The sequence below is a fragment of the Melozone crissalis genome, unplaced genomic scaffold (assembly GCF_028551555.1).
Source record: "Melozone crissalis strain CALT ecotype California unplaced genomic scaffold, PUWL_Pcris_2 ptg000108l_1, whole genome shotgun sequence".
NCBI classification, from domain to species: Eukaryota; Metazoa; Chordata; class Aves; order Passeriformes; family Passerellidae; genus Melozone; species Melozone crissalis.
The window spans coordinates 1,467,615-1,486,659 of record NW_026535885.1 but is presented as its reverse complement, the minus strand read 5'-3'; the positions used below and the strand labels follow the sequence as shown (position 1 = coordinate 1,486,659).

The window sequence follows — 19,045 nt, the reverse complement described above, 5'->3', positions numbered from 1 at the left end:
CTGATTAAGGTATTCACCCCCCCAATAACTGCCCATCAGTTTAATTTCACAAAGCCACAGCACATTTATTCACCCAACAAGAGAGAAATGATGACAAACACAGTGCAAGTTGATTCCTTTATTGATAAATGTTTCCCAAACTTTCCAAACTGGATTGTTCAATTAAACACAAACTCACAAAAATACTTCCAGCCTAAAATCCTCAACGTCCTCTTTAGAAGACACAAGAGGCAGCTCTGTTCTGGCAAAGGAAAAGCTTGCAAACCCCCCAAATTCTGGTTTTGGAAACCTCAAGCTTCAGAGTTGGCTTTTTAAATAAGATCTTTTAAGATTAATTTACAAAATGCAATATAACTATGTGATACAATGCATGGCCTTGAGATCTGCAGGACAGTGAAGGATCTTCAAACATCTTGAGCTGATGTCTAGGAAGGAGCTATTTGGCTTCTTTGTATCCTGGAGGGGAAAAAGGGAGAGAAGTTATTCACTCCTGCTCCAGGCTATTCCAGCAGAATATTCCAGCATTCCAAGGAAAAAGGATTGGGAAGGTACAGAGAAGCTGCTTGTGGTGGTCAGATGATCAGAAATTGTTATTATCCACAAGAAACTCAAATTCTTTGCCAACCATCCAGTGAAAATAAGAATTCTTCACCACCTTGAATTGTGACATTTGATCATAAACAGCAGCACAGAAAGTCCTGGAGATGGCAATTCCAGACAACCCACAGAAATATGGATAATGAAAAACAGGAAGAGGCATTCCAAGAATCTAAATCCTCATTCATAAACTAAGCAAGAGCCAACCCCAAACAGAGGTGACACCACCTGTGTGCACAGAGCTGTCCAGAGAAACATTTCCAACATTTATTATACCCTGAAGGCAGATGGTTTCCAGGATAAAGAATGGGCACTAGGAGCCTGTTTAGCCTCAAAATGTGGTTATTTCCCACATTAGCAGCTCCACAACATCTCAGGGACTTATATCTTTAGATCCCTTAAATAAGCATCAGAATCAATATTTCTTAACTTCTGCACAAGTATTTTTCTGGGAGAAACTGCATGAGGAGCTTTTTGTTGTTGAAGAGTGAACCACAATCAGGTAAGTTCTGGTCACAGACCCACATGAATTGTTCACTAAACTGTTTTATTTACTGGTTCTGGAAGCTTTCCACTGAAGCTGAGGGCTGAGACACTCACCAGTCATCCTGGTTCAAGAGGTAGCAGCAACCACTCCCACTTTCTGGGCAGCTTCTTTCTTGGCTTGGTGAGCCTGCAGCACTGCCACGGCCTCCTCCACCTGGGGACACAAACCCAGTGAGATTTTCTCCCTGCTCGGACAAAATTTTCTCCCTTTCTAGACAAAAAAGGGAGCCAGCAGCTCACCTTGGAGCGGAGGGACTCTGGGGATTCCAGCATGTGCAGCAGCTCTGAGTTGTCAATCTCTAGCAGCATTCCTGTGATCTTCCCAGCCAGGCTGGGGTGCATAGCTTGGATCAGAGGGAACAAACGTTCTCCTGAGGGAGGGAAAGGAGGTCAGGTGGGTGAGTTTGGGTCTTTGAAACCTCAAGGGATGAAAAGTGATGGGTGAGCAGTGGGGTTTGACTCACCCAGCATCTGTTTCTGCTCCTGGGGAGGGGCAGCAGCCAGCATGGAGGCTGTCAGGGGCTCCTGGCCCTGCACATGCACTGCAGGCTGAGGGGCCTGAAAAGGACAAACAAAGGCTCTGAAATAAGGATGAGGCTGATTGCTTCATATTTAAACAATTCTAAGATGTTCCCTCCCAAAACACAATCTTTGTCAAGCCTACAGAACACCTCAGCCTCAGAAAAGGGCAGGTAAGGTGCCCTTGGTTCACAAACACTCCCTGCAAGTCTTGAGCTCAAAACTCAGGAATGCCACACAGGAACACCATAAATATCTCACATAAACTGGATCAAACATCACGAGATGTTGAGAAAGCCAGGAGTAGATGGTGCTCTTTCTTTTAATGATACCCCAGTGAGAACTTGGCAAAGAGGAGGGAGACTTAAATGGTTTCAAAACAGGAACAAAGAACCAAGAAAAAAAAATATCCTTACAGCCAGTGTGGCTACAAAAGGGCTTGTGAGTACAAGGCAGATAAACCAACCAGGGTGCCCCTGGCAAAGGCACAACTGCCAGGCTTTTAAATTCCAAATTAACACTGTCTGGGTCATAAAAGGAGCTTGAAGTTTCTATAAAACTACTCCAGTTGCATGTGAAACTGCAGGGACTTCCCAGCCCAGCCCTGGTGGTACCTGCAGAGGTTGGACACCTGGGTGTGGGCTGCGGACACTTGAGGCATATTTGTAAGGAGGGACAGCCCTGGGAGCAGGGGCAGCTACAGGAGGACGGGGAGCCAAATTCTGTGCTGCTGTGCCAACACCTGCAAAGGAAGGAGAACACTGTGACAAACACCTGCAGCAACATGCTAACAAGCTGGGATGTCTGGTTTTAATTCAAACTTTGCATGGTGATACTTCTTTAGAAACCAAAGTGCAGCTGGCTACTTCAAGAAGGGGATGTTCTCCCTAGATTCCACACCTTTTGTTTACCAGCTGGGAAAAAATGAATTTGGCTGCTCTCCTAAAGCAAAACCCATAAGCTACAGACATTTTGTGTTGCAGGGGTGTAGAGATAAGTCCCAAACCAGTGGAGCAGAACCCATCTGGATTTCCACTGCTGTGCTGTAGCACCGGGTGCCCCCAGACCTGCACTGCACAGCAAGGAACAGGAAAGCAGCAGGTGCTGGCTCTAACAACCACCTTTGGGAGAAGAAGCCAATCTCCTCAGCATCCCCCTCCCTCCCAGAGAAGGGGAGAAGCCCAGGAAGAGCCCCCATCTTACCAACTCTCTGGGCAGCAGCGGGGAGGCCGCGGGAGGCCGGGGCGTTGGCAGGGGCCAGGTGGCGCAGGGCGGGCCGGGGCCCCGACTGGCGCATGGCATTGGGCATTCCCTGGAAACCTAGAGGGTGGAAAGAGGGCAAATCCTCAAAAAAGAACCAGCTGGCAAGGCAGGACAGTCAGCTACAGGGGTGTGCTACAGGTGGTGCATTGTAGCCATGATGTTTTCTGAAAAATCCCTTCCTACTGTCAGCTACAGGGGTGGTGCACTGTAGCCATGATATTTCCTGAAAAATCCTTTCCTTAGGATTTTTTTCTCCTGAGAAGCTGAAAGGCCTCAGGAACAAAATGCAAACAATGGTTATCTGCTGCTGTGAAATGCAACAGGTACATCTTTGGTCTCATTTGGTTGTTTTTAATTAATGGCCAATCACAGTCCAGCTGTCTCAGACTATCTGGTCGGTCACAAGATTTGATTATCATCATTTCATTCCATTCCTTTCCTTGCTATCCTGATGAAATCCTTTTCTTCTATTCTTTAGTGTAGTTTTAATATATAACTCTATTTTAATATAATATATATTATAAAAGAATAAAATTATAAATAATAATAAAATGTATAAATAATTATAAAATCTGAAACATGGAGTCAGATCCTCATCTCTTCCCTCATCCTGGGACCCCTGTGAACACCACCACAGTGCACAGGGAGAATCAGAGAATCAATGCTGAGCTGGAAGGGACACACAAGGATTAGAGTCCAGCTCCTGGCCCTGCACAGGACCATTCCCACAAAGAAAAGCACGAATTGTTCCTGTCGGGAAGTGCAGCTCCCAAAGGGTTCTACAACCAAAACAGCCTCTGGCACTCTCACCTTGAGGTCTCCCTCCTTGCTGCCATCGTGGGTTGGGTCTCATCTGTGTCATTTGGTTGGGTGCATAGTAAGTGGGTCTGCTCTGAGCCTGGAGGGAGATGAGATAAGCTCAGAGGCAACATCCAAGTGCACCACAAACATTTGTTTACGACGTGTTTTGGCAGCCGTTGCCAGGACTCAACACTCAGGTCGGATTAAGAGGACAGGCAGCTGGCAAGTCCCAGAATTAACTCCACTGCTGCACCCCTCATTAGGAGTTGCTGCTCACAGGCATGAGAAAGGCTCAGTGAGATTAACACAGGTTCAAAACCCCACGGGAGCTCACCTGGGGCACAGCAGGCATGAAATAGCCGCCAGCAGCGGGCTGGAACTGGTTGATGATGGTGTTGGCAGGCAAGGCCCTCATGCCAGCGATGCGCTGCATGTACTGGTTGGTGAGATGGGCCTTCCTCTCCTCCTTCCTCTGGGCCAGAGCCACATAGAGGGGCTTGGAGCCCACGATGCGCCCGTTCATCTCTGTCACAGCCTTGGTGGCCTCCTCTGGAGAGGAAAAGCAGACAAAGCCAAAGCCTTTGCTCCGTCCATCTTCCAGCATCACCTGCAGCAAAGATCAATTGCTAATGGGGCACCAGGACAACTGAGCTGAACAATCTGTGGTTTTTCAGATTTTAGGTAGCACATAACTTGTTGCAGAGGTGTAGAGACAGGTTCTCATGAAGAGCCACCTGTCTGGATTTGCTCTGCGTTGCTGTCAGCACCATGTGTCCCCAGGCCCACACTGCACAGTAAGGAATGGGAAAGATTTGGTGCAGTCCTAAATGCACAGACAAAAGTGTCATTTCATGCTCACCACCTCAAGCAAGCATGTTTGCCACTTCCTGCCTTCCCTTTTAGTAAGGGAATGAAGTTTTTAGTAAAATCCTAGTATTTACAAGGTGTTTTCAGAATCACAATAGCCACAGGTTAAGAACAGCCCTTTAATCCCATGGCAGACAACAATTCCTTCTTCAGGCTTTAAAATCCAAGTAACCCCCAAATCCCACAGTACCTTGGCACTCGTTATTGACCCAAAAGGTGAGAACTCCTTCCTCAGTTTTTCATCATCTATAGTGTCATCTAGGTTTTTAATGTACAGGTTAACACCCTGGAAAGGGAAAGAACAGCATGACATTCACAGCATTAAAAAAAAAAATTCTTAAGCACATCAACTGTTATCCATCTGCCAGAGCTGTAATTTATCTGAAAATTCTTAATTTAGCATCATGTTCCTGCCACACCACCCAAAGCTGAGGGTGATAGATGTTGCAAAGGCGTAGAGACAAGTCCCACTGTGGTGAAAGGGAGCTTGTCTGGATTTCCTCTGCCTTCCTGTGGCATCACCACATGTCCCCATCCCAGCAGTGCACCTCAGGGAGTGGGGGAGTTGCAGATGCCACCTCTGACACGACCCAGTTCTGCCACAAATTACAGAGAGCAGTGCAGAGTTGGGCTGGCTCTTCCCATCCCTCCAGGGATCCCCATTTGAAAGTCAAGGAGACTTTCCTAAAGACTTTCAGTACCAAAACTAAGCCCTGATGCCCCCTCTGCCACCAAATACACAGAGACACCTCTGTGTTTCAACCCAGGATGTCTCACAGGACAATAACTGCTCTGGCAATTCCTACAACAGACCAGAAATAGTGCTTAAATTGAGAAAATAAACATTATTCACCTGGTACCTGCTGAGTCTCTCCTGTTTCAGCTGCTCAAACCTTCTTTTCAGCTCTGCCTGGCGCTCAGCCTTCTTCTGTGCTCTGCCCACAAAGAGCATTTTCCCATTGATGTCCTTCCCATTCATTTCTTCCACTGCCTGCACAGAGGGTTCAAGAGGAAACTCTGAGCTGCTGCAGCAGGACAGCCCTGATCCTGTCACAGCAGGACTGCCCAGGGCTGATGTTGTGTCCCTGCCTGTCAGCCAATAAATCAGAGTTTGCACGTTACCTTTGCACTTTTCCTGCTAACAAGGATCATTAAAGACAAGCCGAAGTTACCACAAACACACCACAGAGTGCTGAACTAACTTGGAAATTCATCCTCACTCTTTCTTGTAATTAAAGCTACACTTTAACAAGCATTCTGCCTAGAAAAGACCATTTCTGAGCAATGTTCTCACTCTAGGTGCCCTCCTCCTCCTTCAGCCCTGCACTGTAGTATTTCTTCAGCAATTAACATTCTTGATTATGCCACTGTGTGGATCTAGGAAACTGGAGGGATGCCAGGTTACCCTTGAATGTCAAGCTATTAAGGTGCAAAAGGTTTCCAAGTTCCCACATCTAGAAGAGGTCATGCCCAAGGCAGAATTTTCTTCCATTTCAGAAACAGGCTCCCAAGATAAACCAAGTTTTTCTTCTCTGAAGTTATCCAAGCAACATAAAAGTTGGTCCTACCTTGTTGGCCTCTTCATGCTTTTCAAAGCTTACAAAGCCAAAGCCTTTGGATTTTCCAGTGGGGTCTGTCATCACTTTAACACTCAGAGTTTTACCTGTTACCAAGGGACAGGGCTAGTAAAATATCAAAAGTATGTAAAGATTATTAAATTCCATGTAATATCTTAGTCCTCAGCTTTAAAGTGACCCAGGTAGGGACTACACAGCAGCACTCAAACTACCACATTTTATAAAATTCACAGCCTCAATAAAAGTATTTCTGTATTTACCATATTTGCCAAAGAGCTCCTTTAGTCTTTCATCATCCATGTCATCCCCAAAGTTTTTAATATAGACATTGGTGAATTCCTTTGCCTTGGCTCCCAGCTCAGCCTCCCTCTCTTTACGAGACTTGAATCTCCCAACAAATCTGTAAGACAAAAAAAAATGAAAATCCCAATAAACAGATCGGTTTCAAGAGCCAAAAAAATAATGTGTGACTTGTGGCAAGGCAAAAAAAAATGAGTGTGCAGTAGGAGCTGGGAATGGGGACAAGAAAGGGTGACAGCAGAGGACAACAAACAGGCCACAGAGCAACCAGAAAAATCACCTGTGCTGTGACTGGCCAAGGAGTCCCAGTGGCCCTAGACAGAACCCACCCCAGCCCGCTCGCAGAGAGGTGGCAAATCAAGGCTGGGTCAGGGAAACCCACCAGTCCTGGAATGGAGGGGTAGCAGGCCATGGCTTGGGCAGGGTCACTCACCAGCCCTGGAGTGGAGAGGTAGCAGGCCAAGGCTTGGGCCAGGAGAACCAGTGCCTTGTGTGTCCCTGTTAATACCGAGATGCATCCCCCGGAGCATGTGAGCGCTGCTGCTGCCGCCTGTGACACTCACACTTTGCGGTCGTTGAGCAGCATGCCGTTCATCTTCTCGATGGCCCTATCTGCAGCATCCTGGGTCTCAAAGTGCACAAAGGCGTAGCCCTTAGAGCCATTCTCATCACACACCACCTGCAGGACAGGGAGCAAAGGCAGCTGTCACTGTCCCTCCTCTGCCACGGGCCAGCGGGGGAAAATGTGTCACTGCAAGGGTCGGCTCTAGGCAGCTCCTGACTGTCACAGACACATTTTATGGAAAATCCTTTCCTTAGATCTTTTTTCTCTCAGGAACAAAATGTAAACAATGACTATCTGCTGTTCTGGAATGCAACAGGTGCATCTGTGATTCGCCCATGTTGGATGTTTCTAATTAATGGCCAATCACAGTCAGCTGGCTCGGACTCTCTGTCCAAGACACAAGACTTTGTTATCATTCCATTTTTTTTCTATTCTTAGCCAGCCTTCTGATGAAATCCTTTCTTCTATTCTTTTAGTATAGTTTTAATATAATATATATCATAAAACAATAAATCAAGCCTTCTGAAAAAAGGAGTCAGATTCTCATCCCTTCCCTCATCCTAAGACCCCTGTGAACACCATCACACCTGACAAGGGTCAGCCCCTGACAAGGGTCAGATTCCTGCAATCCATGACCAAATCCAATCTAATTTCAGCTTTTGGTCAACTCTACCTTTCAGAGATTCTGTTTTAACACCAAAGTTTGATCTCTGTAGGCACTGTTCATTTAAAGACTTGGACTTGATGAGCTTTGTGTGTCCCAACTCAGAATATTCTGTGAATTTGCTCCTTATACTTGACAAAAAGGGTCCCTTTCACCACCTACACTCAAATCTCTGATCATGTCCCCACACTAAAAGAACTGGACAACGTAACCACATCTCACCTTGCACGACAAAATGTTTCCAAACGCTGAGAATGTGTCGTAAAGTGCCTTGTTATCAATGGATTTGTCCAGGTTCTTGATGAAGACGTTGCCAACCCCTGACTTCCTCAGGGAAGGGTCCCTCTGAGACCACATGATGCGAATGGGTTTCCCTTTGATCACATCAAAGTTCATGGTATCGAGAGCTCGCTCAGCTGCAAGAGAAGCCAAGAACAGATTTTCTGTGGTTGGTTAGAAAATCAAGGTTTCCAGTGGGTGGGTGATTCTTTTCTCTGAATTTTATTCAGCTCATCTGGGTTATTATCAGAGGTGATCAATGACTTTTAATTCAATGTTTCAAGGGAAGTTTTTGCAGCACAGTCACTAAAGGTTTCAGAGACTTTAAATTTACATTATAGCAATATATTCACCATCACAGCAAAACTGATATTAAACTGCCTGGTTTATTAGCCATATTCTGAATTATTATAAAGGTAAATTACTCCACTCAAAGAAGGAAAAGAACAGGAAACTCTGGTAAAAAAATGAAGTAAAAGGAGTGACTGTGTGGCTGTTTTGCTTTTCATGAAGCTCACATCTCCCCATCCTCATTTCTATTCAGAGAGAAGGATCATCTCCCTGTCAGGTCAGGGAAAATGTGCATGAACACATGGCTGGCTGTGAGGACATGAGTCAGCCTCTACATAACTTATGTGGCCAAAAAAATGATTCCAAAGTTGCTCAAGCTAAAGATGACAAGGGAGTTGAGAAAATTCTGGGGGGGAAAAAGGTCTGTACACCCCATGTGATTAACAGGGAAGTGTTTATCTGAGCTCTCAAACACCAGCACTGTCATTCTAACCTGCACTGAAACCCCCCTCCACGAGGCTATTTCTGCTGCCTACTAGTGTATTAAAAGGATCATTACGTACACACATCAGGATCTTGTTCATAAAATTGAGATGCTTGCACTGTTCTGTGCCAGAAAACACTCCCAGCATGGAGCGAGCAGAGAAGAAAGAAAAGAGTCTTAATTCCCAGCATGGAGCAGGCAAAGAGATGGAAAGACATGCATTAAAATCAAGGAAAATTAACAGGGCAGAACCCAAGTTTTCCACATTTGTTTGGCTCAGTTCTCCCAGGCCACCTTCACCCTGTGGTATTTGCTGATTAGATTTCGGGAGCAGAAAATTCAAGGGAAAAAAAACCAATCTGAACACCTTGCACGTGACTTGGCTCGTGCAGCCTGATTAACAATCAGCATGTCCCAAAAGTACCTCCAGGAATTCCAATGGAACACTGCCCACCAAAGCCTGCACTCCCTACCCCCAATCCAGCCTCCACCACTGCATGGAAGTTTCTCAGAATTTTCCATGTGCTTTGAAATGTGTTTTTTTGCTCTTGCTGCTTTTTAAATTGAAGTGGGACCATCACTGTTCTCCCCCCACACACAAACCCAGTTGGAAACAAGCTCTGCTTGAAAAAAAATATAATTTAAGGTCTCCAACAGCTCTGCTTAGACCAAGGTGCTAAATGCAATTAACTGCCAGGCTAAAACGATTCCTCAGCTGCTGCTCCAAGTCCATGCAAGCATTAAAATCTGCAAGCCAGGTTCTCCCTGCAGTCCTTTCCTGGTGCAGGCAGCTCAGCAGGAGAGCCGGTGCAGCTCAGTCAAATTTGGCAGTGTTTATTTATAGCAGGCAGAGGTCCTGCAGAAGCATGTGCTGGCAAGGGCACAAACCGGGTGGGTAACACCATCTGCAGCAGGAACAGGCTGCTGCTGGAAGGTGACAGCAGATCAAGCAGTGGCTCTGATGGTTCCACAGGCAGCACCCAGCTCCGGAGCAGTCAGGAAGCTCCTCCTGGTTCTCCCCGAGCAGATACTATTGCACTGCTCTTCCAACAGGTTGCTACTGTTCCACTCTATTATTACACCGAGACACTCGCGGGGAGCTGTGAAAGCCCCGCAAGGATTCCCCGAGGGATCTGTGCCACACCCACAGGTGGAGATGCAACGCCAGGACCTCAGAAAACCTGAGAAGGATCTGCAAGAGCTCTGTGAATGACTCACACCGAGCACATCTGATTCATTTCCTTCATCTGAGCAAACACCTTCTCATTTTCTTCTATTTTCTTCTATTTAAGCCACAAAGCTTCAGCCATTTCAGTTCCTGTATCTGTTTCTCTCCCACTGGTTCCTGTCATCCTTCCAGCAGACTCAACTGCGGCTCATCCAGAACATAAAACACTCACAGCCCCTTTCAGGCTTGATTTTCATTCCTTTTCTGATAAGGAGAGCACCTGAATACTCACTGCAGTTTGCCTCAGGCCTCAAGAGCAATCAACCTCCCTTGCAATGCAGAGTTTTTGAGGCTGTGGTTGATCAGCATGAAGATCAATAACCAACCTCACACCCCAAGATTCAACCAAAACTCCACACAAAGAGTTTTATTCTCCCCAAACCTCCAGGCTCTCACTTAGGTCACTGAGCAAAAAAGTCCTGACAAGGAAAGCACACAGAGCAAATTTAGCCACTTTTTTTTTTTAAAAAAGAGATTGTGCATATTCAAAATAATTAAATTTCTCAATCACTGAGGTTACAACAAAATGAGAAGCCTGTGGCAGTACCAACTCTTCCCTTTCAACTTCACAATTTGCCTTACACAGCTCCTCCTTTACACCGTCTCAAAGAAGAACAAACAAGTTTATTTATACTTTCCTACAGAAACACAGATCTATTTCCAGCCCTGGGATCCTCCTCAGCTTGGGAAACATTGTGTTTTTCCTGCACTTTCAGAGCACCTTATCTCTGCAGCCAAACTGAAGTTTCTCTGCTTCATTGCCCTGAGCTGTCTTTTTGTGACTGGTCAATGTCTGGAACTCAATTCCATGCAACACATGAAAAGAGAAATTCAGCTTGTTTGTTGAGTTTGTTTTCTTCCCCTTCTGCACAGTCAAAAAGAATAAATATTAACAACTACTGAGCCAGAAGTAGCCAGAACTTTGAAATGTTTCCTCACCCTGCCCATCACAGGATGACAGGCTCAGAATTCAGCATTCCCTCGTTACTACAGCAAGGAGCTGCAATCAGAACCAGCAGAGCTCATTTTCCCTAAAAATAACCTCTCTGCAGCAGATTACTGCCAGTTAGACAATGCCTGACCAGCATCACTCCAGCACCTAAAAACTGTAAAAATTAACACAAGTTTTGGCCCAGTTTGGACACTGGAATCTGGAATTGCAGAGCATGTTCAAGATGTGTGTGAGCTCCTCATGGCCCTGAAATGGGGATGAGTTCTGGCTGCTTGATTTGCTCTGTAGACACAGGGGCAGAGTCTTGCTTTAGAACACACCAAAATCAAGTTAAAACATCACTTTCTTCAGATTTACAAAGCCCTCACCCTTCTACAAAAGGTGCCAGGGAAATGCAAATTATCATTTATCAACCTTTTTAACACCTACTAGAGTTCAAACCTACCAGGAGTCCACAAGAAGGCTGCAGAGCACAAAAGCTCCAGATTACTGCAAGCACCTACTCTCAACCCTAAATCCCATCAGATCCTACAGTGCTCCCCCCTCAGCTTTTCTCAGATTTAGTGGGATGAAGCCAAGTGCATTTCTGATTATGCATTCCTGGAAGAAAACACAGAATCCCTCCTCCTCCCAGGAAGCCTCATGCAGGCAAGTGGCACCTTGAAAACAGTCCAAATTTCTGCATTTTACAACGAAAATTATGTTCTCCACAGTCAAGTTTGTTTTGGAGAGACCACAACTATCTGCCCTACTGCATTACATGGAGTGCAGCAGCTGGGGTTTTTTATTTATGCTGCAGTTTGACAAGAGAAATTTAATAATTCACATTTCTTCAAGAGAGCAGGAGGAGTTTGACTATTTCCCAATATTCACTCAATGATTAGGTTGAAACCACTTGACCTTCTAAGACCCACCAGTAACAGGACACCAGCTAGCAGCTCCAAGTATCACTTCAAGCCCAGGAGCTTCCTAAAATGTCTGCTGCCTCCCCAGCAGCCCAGAATGGTGCAGCCTCCCCCTAAATTCCTGCCTATTTATTACCATAAAAGATTACCTTGGAATATATTGGGAAAGCCCCAGTTGTACAAGGTGCAGAGTGATTCTGCTAAAGCACATGGGAGCAGCCACTGATCCCCTCCGAGATCACTCTTCTCTGCTTTGAGAGAACTTTATCTACATTTCTGCAGCCCATCTCCCCAAAATTTATCTAATTCAAGTTCAATTCAAGGAATTCCTTCTTGACTTTGTTTATGCTGGTTGCTTTTATTTCTCTGATCCTGCAAAATGAGTTCAGAGCCTAAGACACTGCCCCCCCAAAAAAACAAAGCTTTTTGGTGCCATGAATGCGAAATTATGCAGTGGGGTGCAACTCGGCTTTTAATCAGCATGACAAGGGAAAGAATTCAAAGTGCTCAGTCAGATCAGTTCAAGGAGAAGTCATCACAAGAAACAGCCCTGGGAGAGGATGGAAGCTCTGCAAAAACGTAAAGCAAAGTTTACTTGTTGCTGAAATCTGTGCTGATGTAAACTGATTGTGAATTCAAGGGAAAATATCGCTCTTATCTCTACTTGGGTGCCCCTATCACACAGAGATGCTGTTAAATCCCAGCACGGAGCAATAAACTTGCAGCAGTCAGCAGGCAGAGCTCTGAAAACTGGGGCAGAAAACGCTGACCCATTTTCCTTCCAGAAAAGACGTGTTCCAAAATGACCTCTCCTGTCCCATCTTTCATGTGCTGCTTCAGCTCTGCAACACCTGGCTTTGAGCAGGAAACAAAGTGTGGAAAAAAGAGAGTCTGGCAAGAGGAAAGCAAATGGGGCTTTTGCACATGAGAAAATCTGGTTATTCACACATTGAACAAAGTGCTTTATTTCACTTTAAAGCAAGAACGCCACTTCCCCAACTGGGAGGCGCATCCAGCAGCTTGAACAACAGGAGATATTAAATTTATTAAACTGGGAGTGTGTGGAGCAGCCACAGATCAGCCACTCAACTGAGCACTCAGCCTACTCTGAACTTTCTCTGCTAGGACTGGCTGCACAAATCCCCACAGAAACACCCCCAAACTAGCCCAGAATGAATACCAGGGGGATTATTGTCTCATGAGAGGAAAAAACACAAATCTCTGAAATTTACTATCAGTGCAAGAAACAGGCCTGTCTAAAATTAGAGATGTTAGTGAGAAGTGCATTTTGTAGACACCAAGCAGTAAAAAATATTCCAGTTGCAATTGCCAGAAAAAGACGACTCACCGTGTAACGCTGTAATGGGCAGCTAAGTGAATTAGTGGGGAAAAATGAGTTAAAATGAGGGGAAAAAAAGCCATGGATGCGGCTGCAATTGTCACTTACCATCTGCGGGCTGCTGGAAGTTGACGTAGGCGTAGCCCAGGGAGCGGCGGGTGATCATATCCCTGCAGACCCGAATGGACAGCACGGGGCCAGCGGGGCTGAACTTCTCGTAGAGCATGGCCTCGGTGATATCGGGGTGCAGGTCCCCCACGTACAGCGAGGCCATGGGGTAACTGCTGGCGGCCGTGTTCATCTTCCCCTCGGCGCTCTCAACCGCTGGGGTTTTGCACTTGGGGGGCTCAAGGCAAGCTTCTTATAAATATTAATTCTACGGGAACACTCAGAACTCTTAATTAAAGGCTAAGCGGCGGCCGGCAGAAGCTTGGGACAAGGGGGGCTGGCACCAGGACACGGAGCAGCTGAGAGGGTTGTGCAAGCTTGAAAAAATCAGCAAAAACACCCCAAAGTTAAATCTCCTGGAGAGGATAAGACGCCAAAATTCATCCGCCGGCTCCCGAGCGCTTTGAGGCAAAAAAAATCTCCTAAAACCCCAACGTCTCTTTATCTTTCGCTTCGATTTAGCCCAGATTCTGCGGAGCGGCGGCCCGTTGATTTCCTGAGGAAATAAAAAATAAATAGATCTATAAATAAATAAACAAAGCTCTAACACGCACTAATACAACTATTTCTCTCAAAACTGGCTCGGCTAGATAGCCTGAAGGTATTATAAATAAACCAGCGCGGCACGCGGCGGCCTGAGGGCGGGCAGGGCAGGGCAGGGCAGGGCGCGGCCGCCGCGCTCTCCAAACGCGCCGCGCTTCCCCGAGCGCTCCCTACCCCGCGGCGCCGACCCGGGGCGGGCTCGGCGGCGCCGGTCCCGACCCCGACTCACGCGGTGCGGCCGCGGCGGGCGGAGAGGCGACGGTTTGGGGCGGCGGGCGGCCCTTTATAGGCGCCGCGGCGGCGCGAGTGGGCCGCGGTGCCGCCGAGAGGAGGCGGCCGGGCCCGGGCCGGAGCGCCCCGCGCAGCGCGCAGCGCCCCCCAGCGGGCGGGAGGACTCTTCTGGCTCCCTCCCGGCTTCCACCATTTCGGGGGCGCCACAGGAGAACGGGCCGCGTTGGGAATGATTAAAGTTAATCGTTGTTGGAAATTGTGTCTCTTGCGTTGTTAGTTTTAGGGCAATAAAGGCAAGGAGATGAGGGGGGTCCGCCAGAGGTCGCAAAGATGGTTTGGGGTCTGGAACATCGCTCTCATGAGGGGAGGCTGCGGAAGATGGGCCTGGAGGAGGGAAGGCTGAGAGGGATCCCATAAATCTATAAAATATCCCCAAAGGGTGTCAGAGGAATGTGCCAGATTGTTCATTGTTCCCAACATGGAGCAACAGCCGTAAACTAAAACACAAGTTTCACCTCAACAGATTTAGGGATGAGTCCCCTGTGGGCAGCTGGCAGGGAGATGGATCCACAGCAAAAAACCCCAGAAGAGTTTGTGGGGTTGTTTTCCCTCCCACCCCATCCTACATGTGCAGATGTCTCACAGGGCAGCTCAGTCCCACCATAAAACACCAAAAAAATCCAGGGAAGACTTCTGGGGAGAGCGGGGCCATGGGGCAGAGGAAGAGCGAACAATTCCTCTGGGATTTTTCTTCTCCGAGCTCTGGTTTTGGAGGTGTTGCTGGCAGCGGGATGAGGAGCTGTTGCCACAACCTCCTCCTCCTCTTCAGAGCATCATTTTTCCCCAAATTAGCGCGAATTTCTGCAGCAGCCCTAGTGCTGTGCCAGCTCCCACCATGGGCTGACCTATCCCAATGTCTCCCCATGGAATCGAGCTGTTAGTCCCTCTTCCCAGGGTGAGGCTCAAACAGCTCCCAACAGAAAGCTGCTGGAAAGGGAGAGGGATTCTCCCCCCTCTGCTGCTGTCCCGTGGCTTCACGCTCATGAGATCAGCTGCGGGGAGATCCGTAATTATCTATTTCCAGCATCTTCAGCGGAGCGTGAGGACACGGCAGTGCAGGATTCAGTGATTCATCAGTGACCTTCAGGCTCCATGGCTGTCCTGTTAAGGGAGACTAAGATAGTCTATAGACACTGGTTAGCTGGGCATTGTGGCTTTTCAATTGTTAAATTGCCTTTAATTTGCTTTAAAAGAGGGATACAGCGTTACCATAAAAATGGGATATGGTATCTTCCCCTTCAGTGGAATAATCTTCCACTACAGTGGAATAATCAAGAGTAGCAGAAAAAAGGTAAAAATAGCAAAGCAAATTGTAGTGATTAGCAATATTTTCTGTCCTGAAAAACACGAATGACACAAATCCTCCTCCTCCTGCTCTCATCATTCTCCCAACAGCCGAGGGTGCTGCAAGGCCGCACTGGTGGGATCACACCTGCCACTGTTTTGTGCTCGGTCCTTCACAGCTGGCACCTCCTCTGCTGGGAAACCAGGGACATGACACAGGCATGTCACTGTGGAAGAGCTCAGCTCCTGCTTTGACAGCTGAAGTCAAAACACAGCCCAGCTCAAAGAGCGTGTTTCCACATAAAACGCCCTTTGGCTGCAGCAGCCGCTGCGGCTCTGATTTGAAACATATTCAGTGACATTTGTGCTCCCTCCCAGCGGACTCGGTGCAGACAGCCACAGTCCTGTGTCCTGCTCCATCCTTTTCACTCCCCACACGGACTGACAGGCGGTGGGTACAAAACTGCCCCAGGGACCCCCTGCTCTTGGTGCCCTCAGCACACGAGTGCAGCTGCTCCTGGTGACCTGAGATACCTGAGATCCTCCCAGCTGGCTCTCTCAGGACCTTCAGCAGCGCCTGGAGCAGCGGGGACATCTGTTAATGGCTTTATCTGGCCAATCCATGCCCATCGATGGTGCTGGTGGGTCACCCATCCATCATCCAGAGGCCTCCCAAGCTGCTGTGCCACCATGTGTCTGAGCTGTGCCTCGGTCCTTGATGGTCACCCTGAAAGATCAGCCAATTCTCAGCACAGATGGCAGGCTTTCCACCAAATGCTGCCCCCGGTTTAGGGTTTCTCCTCCTCGGCTTTAGGATTTCGCCAGCAGATGGCAGGGAGGGATTGCTCCAGGAGCAGGGAGGAGGGAGAACATCTCACCCCGGGCTGAGATAAGCAATGTTCGCCATGCAGGGGAATTTGGGAGAGCAGGGCTGGCTCCTGCAGCACCTGCCGCTCAGCAGCTCTCCCACAGCCTGGGAGTGTCCCGTGTCCCTGTCCCCTCCAAGCTTGTTCATCAGGACCCTGATTTGTTCCACGTTGGGTGGGAGCCTTGTTTAACACCGCTGTGCCACCGAGCTGCCCACGCCTTCCCACAGCCTTCCCCATCAGGATTTTTATTTTGCCTGAAGAACAAGGATGAAGGGAGTGCACCCAGAGTTCGGGGATTTCCCCTGCAGGGTAGATCAAAAGCTGAGAAAACCCTGGGAAAAAAAACAAAATAAAATGAAGCTGCAGTCCCGAGCTACTGCTCTGTAATCACCGTGTTGCTGTGGGGAGAAAACCCCACGGGCCTGAACCGATGCCCTTCCACCCACCCTGGCTCCCTTTTGATCCACAGAGATCAGGAAGTGGCTTTGGTTTTTATTTTTCTTTTTTTTTTTTTTTTTTTTTCCACTGTCTCTGTTTTGTTTTAGCCCTGTAGCCCGCGGGGCCGGTTTGTGTGGCTGCCTCCCACAGAGGGGAATTTGGTTTTGGTTCTTCTCTCTGGCCGAGGCCACAGCAGAGCACTGAGCTCCCACCATCACCTCCAGCCGGGTCAGGGCAGCCCGGGCACCGCGGGACCAGCCTTCATCAATAGCCCCATTATTGCTCCTGAAGTTTCTCCCCGCTCCCAGACAGATGCTGCATGACTCCATCACAGCTGCAGTTGCTCCCTTCCAGCAATTCCCCACACAGCACTTAAGGAAGGGATTTATGGGCGGTTTTGAAAGGCATTTTGCAGCGAGAAGGAGTTATGGGAAAGGAAGTTGAATTCCCACCATTCCCCAGTAAAATTCTCCCAAGCATCTTTCACGAAGAGGGATCATTTACTGGTCCTTTCCTCAAAGCAGAGACAGGCTCTCAGCTGTGGCTCTTTGTTTAGTCCAAAGCATTTCCCCACAGCGAGATGCCACAGGGGTTATTCTGGTCCTGGCTGCAAAGGGTCAGCAGAGCAGGGCGAGCCCTCAGTCTGGCTGTAAGGCTCTGCCAGACCCCATCTCTTCCCTGACACTTTTTTAGACATTAAATGAAATTATTTCGTCTATTGCCAAGCTCAGGGCAAGCCTTGGTGAATACCCTCTGATTCTGACTCGTTTTCCCCAAGTAAAAAGTCTTAGGGCCAGAATGACCAAGAGCTATAAAACCATCAGAGGGGATGTCACATTAAAATCTGCATATTACCTTTTTTTTGAAGCTTTTCAGGGATCAAAACCTGGCACAAAATTACTCACCAATGACCTTCCCAGGTCCCTTCTGCGATCCGAGCAGATTGGATTCACTTCAACACTACATTGCACAACCAGGACAGGGGTTTGAAAGACTTTATTTGACACCTTAGCTGATGTCACAGCTCGTGAATCTAAGAGCACTGCACAGTGTAAAGTGAGGCCGTGAGCTCTAGTGCACAAACCAGCTGCAGGAACAGCCAGGGCCCACCAGGATTTCCCTCCTGTGACTTTATTAAAAGGGAATATGTTGTTCCTGGCTGATTCCAGCACTCGAGGACAAGGGTGAGAAGCAGCAGAGGCATTTCTGTGTGTTAATGCGATGACTTCCACCAAAACAGCTGGGAGGGACTCACTTCCCAAACAATGGCAGGTACATACATTGACATGCACACGGCAGATACCATCTGCAGGAAGGAAAACAACAGCTCATCCACACAGCCCAACCGGCTGCACCTCTGACCTGAGGCATGGGAAGAGTTTCTCCCACTCAAAAGAGATCTTCTCCCTCTTTTTCACCTTTCTTTGCACTGACCTCTCCTCTCTTTGTCGTGGGCAAGGGTTGGGCATGCAGCTGGGTCCAGAATATTCTGCATGTGTATCCCAGCAAGTCAAGGCACAAATGCAGGGAGCTGTTCGGGTGAGGGGGAGCACTGGGACACCCTGCCCTGCCACCACGGCACAGGCTGGCTTGAAAGCTTCAAGCTTCTGTTCTTTCTGCCCAAAGAGGAGAGGAGGGGAGGCCAGCTGCAGGAGCAGAGGTGTGACCTGCTGTGACAGTCATCATGGGGCACACAGGGCGAGCTCTCAGGACTCAGGACAAGTGCAGTGACACCTCAGTGGGTTTTGGTCCCGGCCCAGGGAGGGGGATGAGAGGTGTGAGACCCAAACATAGTGCTGGAGAAAGAAAACAGAGACATCGTGGGAGGGGAGGGTGAGGGATGCTGAGCTCAGGGAGAACAAGGGAGGCACTTCAAATTCAGGCTGCTCCAACCCATTTTCTCCCTTTGCAGTCATGGCTGTTCAGCAGGGGGTGGAGGAGAGACAGCTCCAGCAGGGAGGCTGGCAGAGGGAAGGGCATTTTCTTCTCACTTTGGCAGTCAGAGCCTTCCCCTCGGTGACAGGCGTCCCTTTGAAATCCTCTGTCTCACCTCTTCACACCTCGGTGCGGGGCAGGGGCTGTGCCCGGGCAGCCTGGCTGGCTTCTCCAGCAGGGTTTGTGCTGGAAAATCAGCACAGGCCCTGCAGCCACGGCAGGATCTCAGCCGGGCTGTGGGAACGAGCCCTGCTAAGCCGCTGCCTCACTCCACCTTAAGGGCACATAAGTGGGGAAAGCTGGTAATGCAGAGAGGAAAGCACGGGGATTAGCAGGGAGC

General features: G+C 48.2%; 1 protein-coding gene and 3 non-coding genes across 4 annotated transcripts; all 4 read right to left on the bottom strand.

The window, feature by feature from the left end:
• Window positions 1-110: 110 nt before the first annotated feature.
• PABPC4 (poly(A) binding protein cytoplasmic 4) lies at window positions 111-14,201 on the bottom strand. The gene is made up of 16 exons (XM_054292361.1): window positions 14,118-14,201; window positions 13,286-13,841; window positions 7,922-8,115; window positions 7,034-7,149; window positions 6,431-6,570; window positions 6,162-6,256; window positions 5,447-5,584; window positions 4,784-4,879; window positions 4,061-4,333; window positions 3,736-3,823; window positions 2,866-2,982; window positions 2,277-2,404; window positions 1,608-1,701; window positions 1,384-1,514; window positions 1,198-1,297; window positions 111-456 (listed from the first exon to the last, which is right to left on the bottom strand). Exons 2-15 carry the CDS (start codon window positions 13,476-13,478, stop codon window positions 1,211-1,213), a joined length of 1,890 nt encoding a protein of 629 aa, XP_054148336.1. The 5' UTR covers window positions 13,479-13,841; window positions 14,118-14,201; the 3' UTR covers window positions 111-456; window positions 1,198-1,210.
• LOC128947881 (small nucleolar RNA SNORA55) lies at window positions 2,635-2,767 on the bottom strand. The gene has a single exon (XR_008484061.1). It is a non-coding gene; the product is annotated as a small nucleolar RNA SNORA55 (small nucleolar RNA).
• On the bottom strand, window positions 4,418-4,545 carry LOC128947880 (small nucleolar RNA SNORA55). The gene has a single exon (XR_008484060.1). It is a non-coding gene; the product is annotated as a small nucleolar RNA SNORA55 (small nucleolar RNA).
• Window positions 5,033-5,168, bottom strand: LOC128947882 (small nucleolar RNA SNORA55). Its single transcript, XR_008484062.1, has one exon. It is a non-coding gene; the product is annotated as a small nucleolar RNA SNORA55 (small nucleolar RNA).
• Window positions 14,202-19,045: the final 4,844 nt, after the last annotated feature.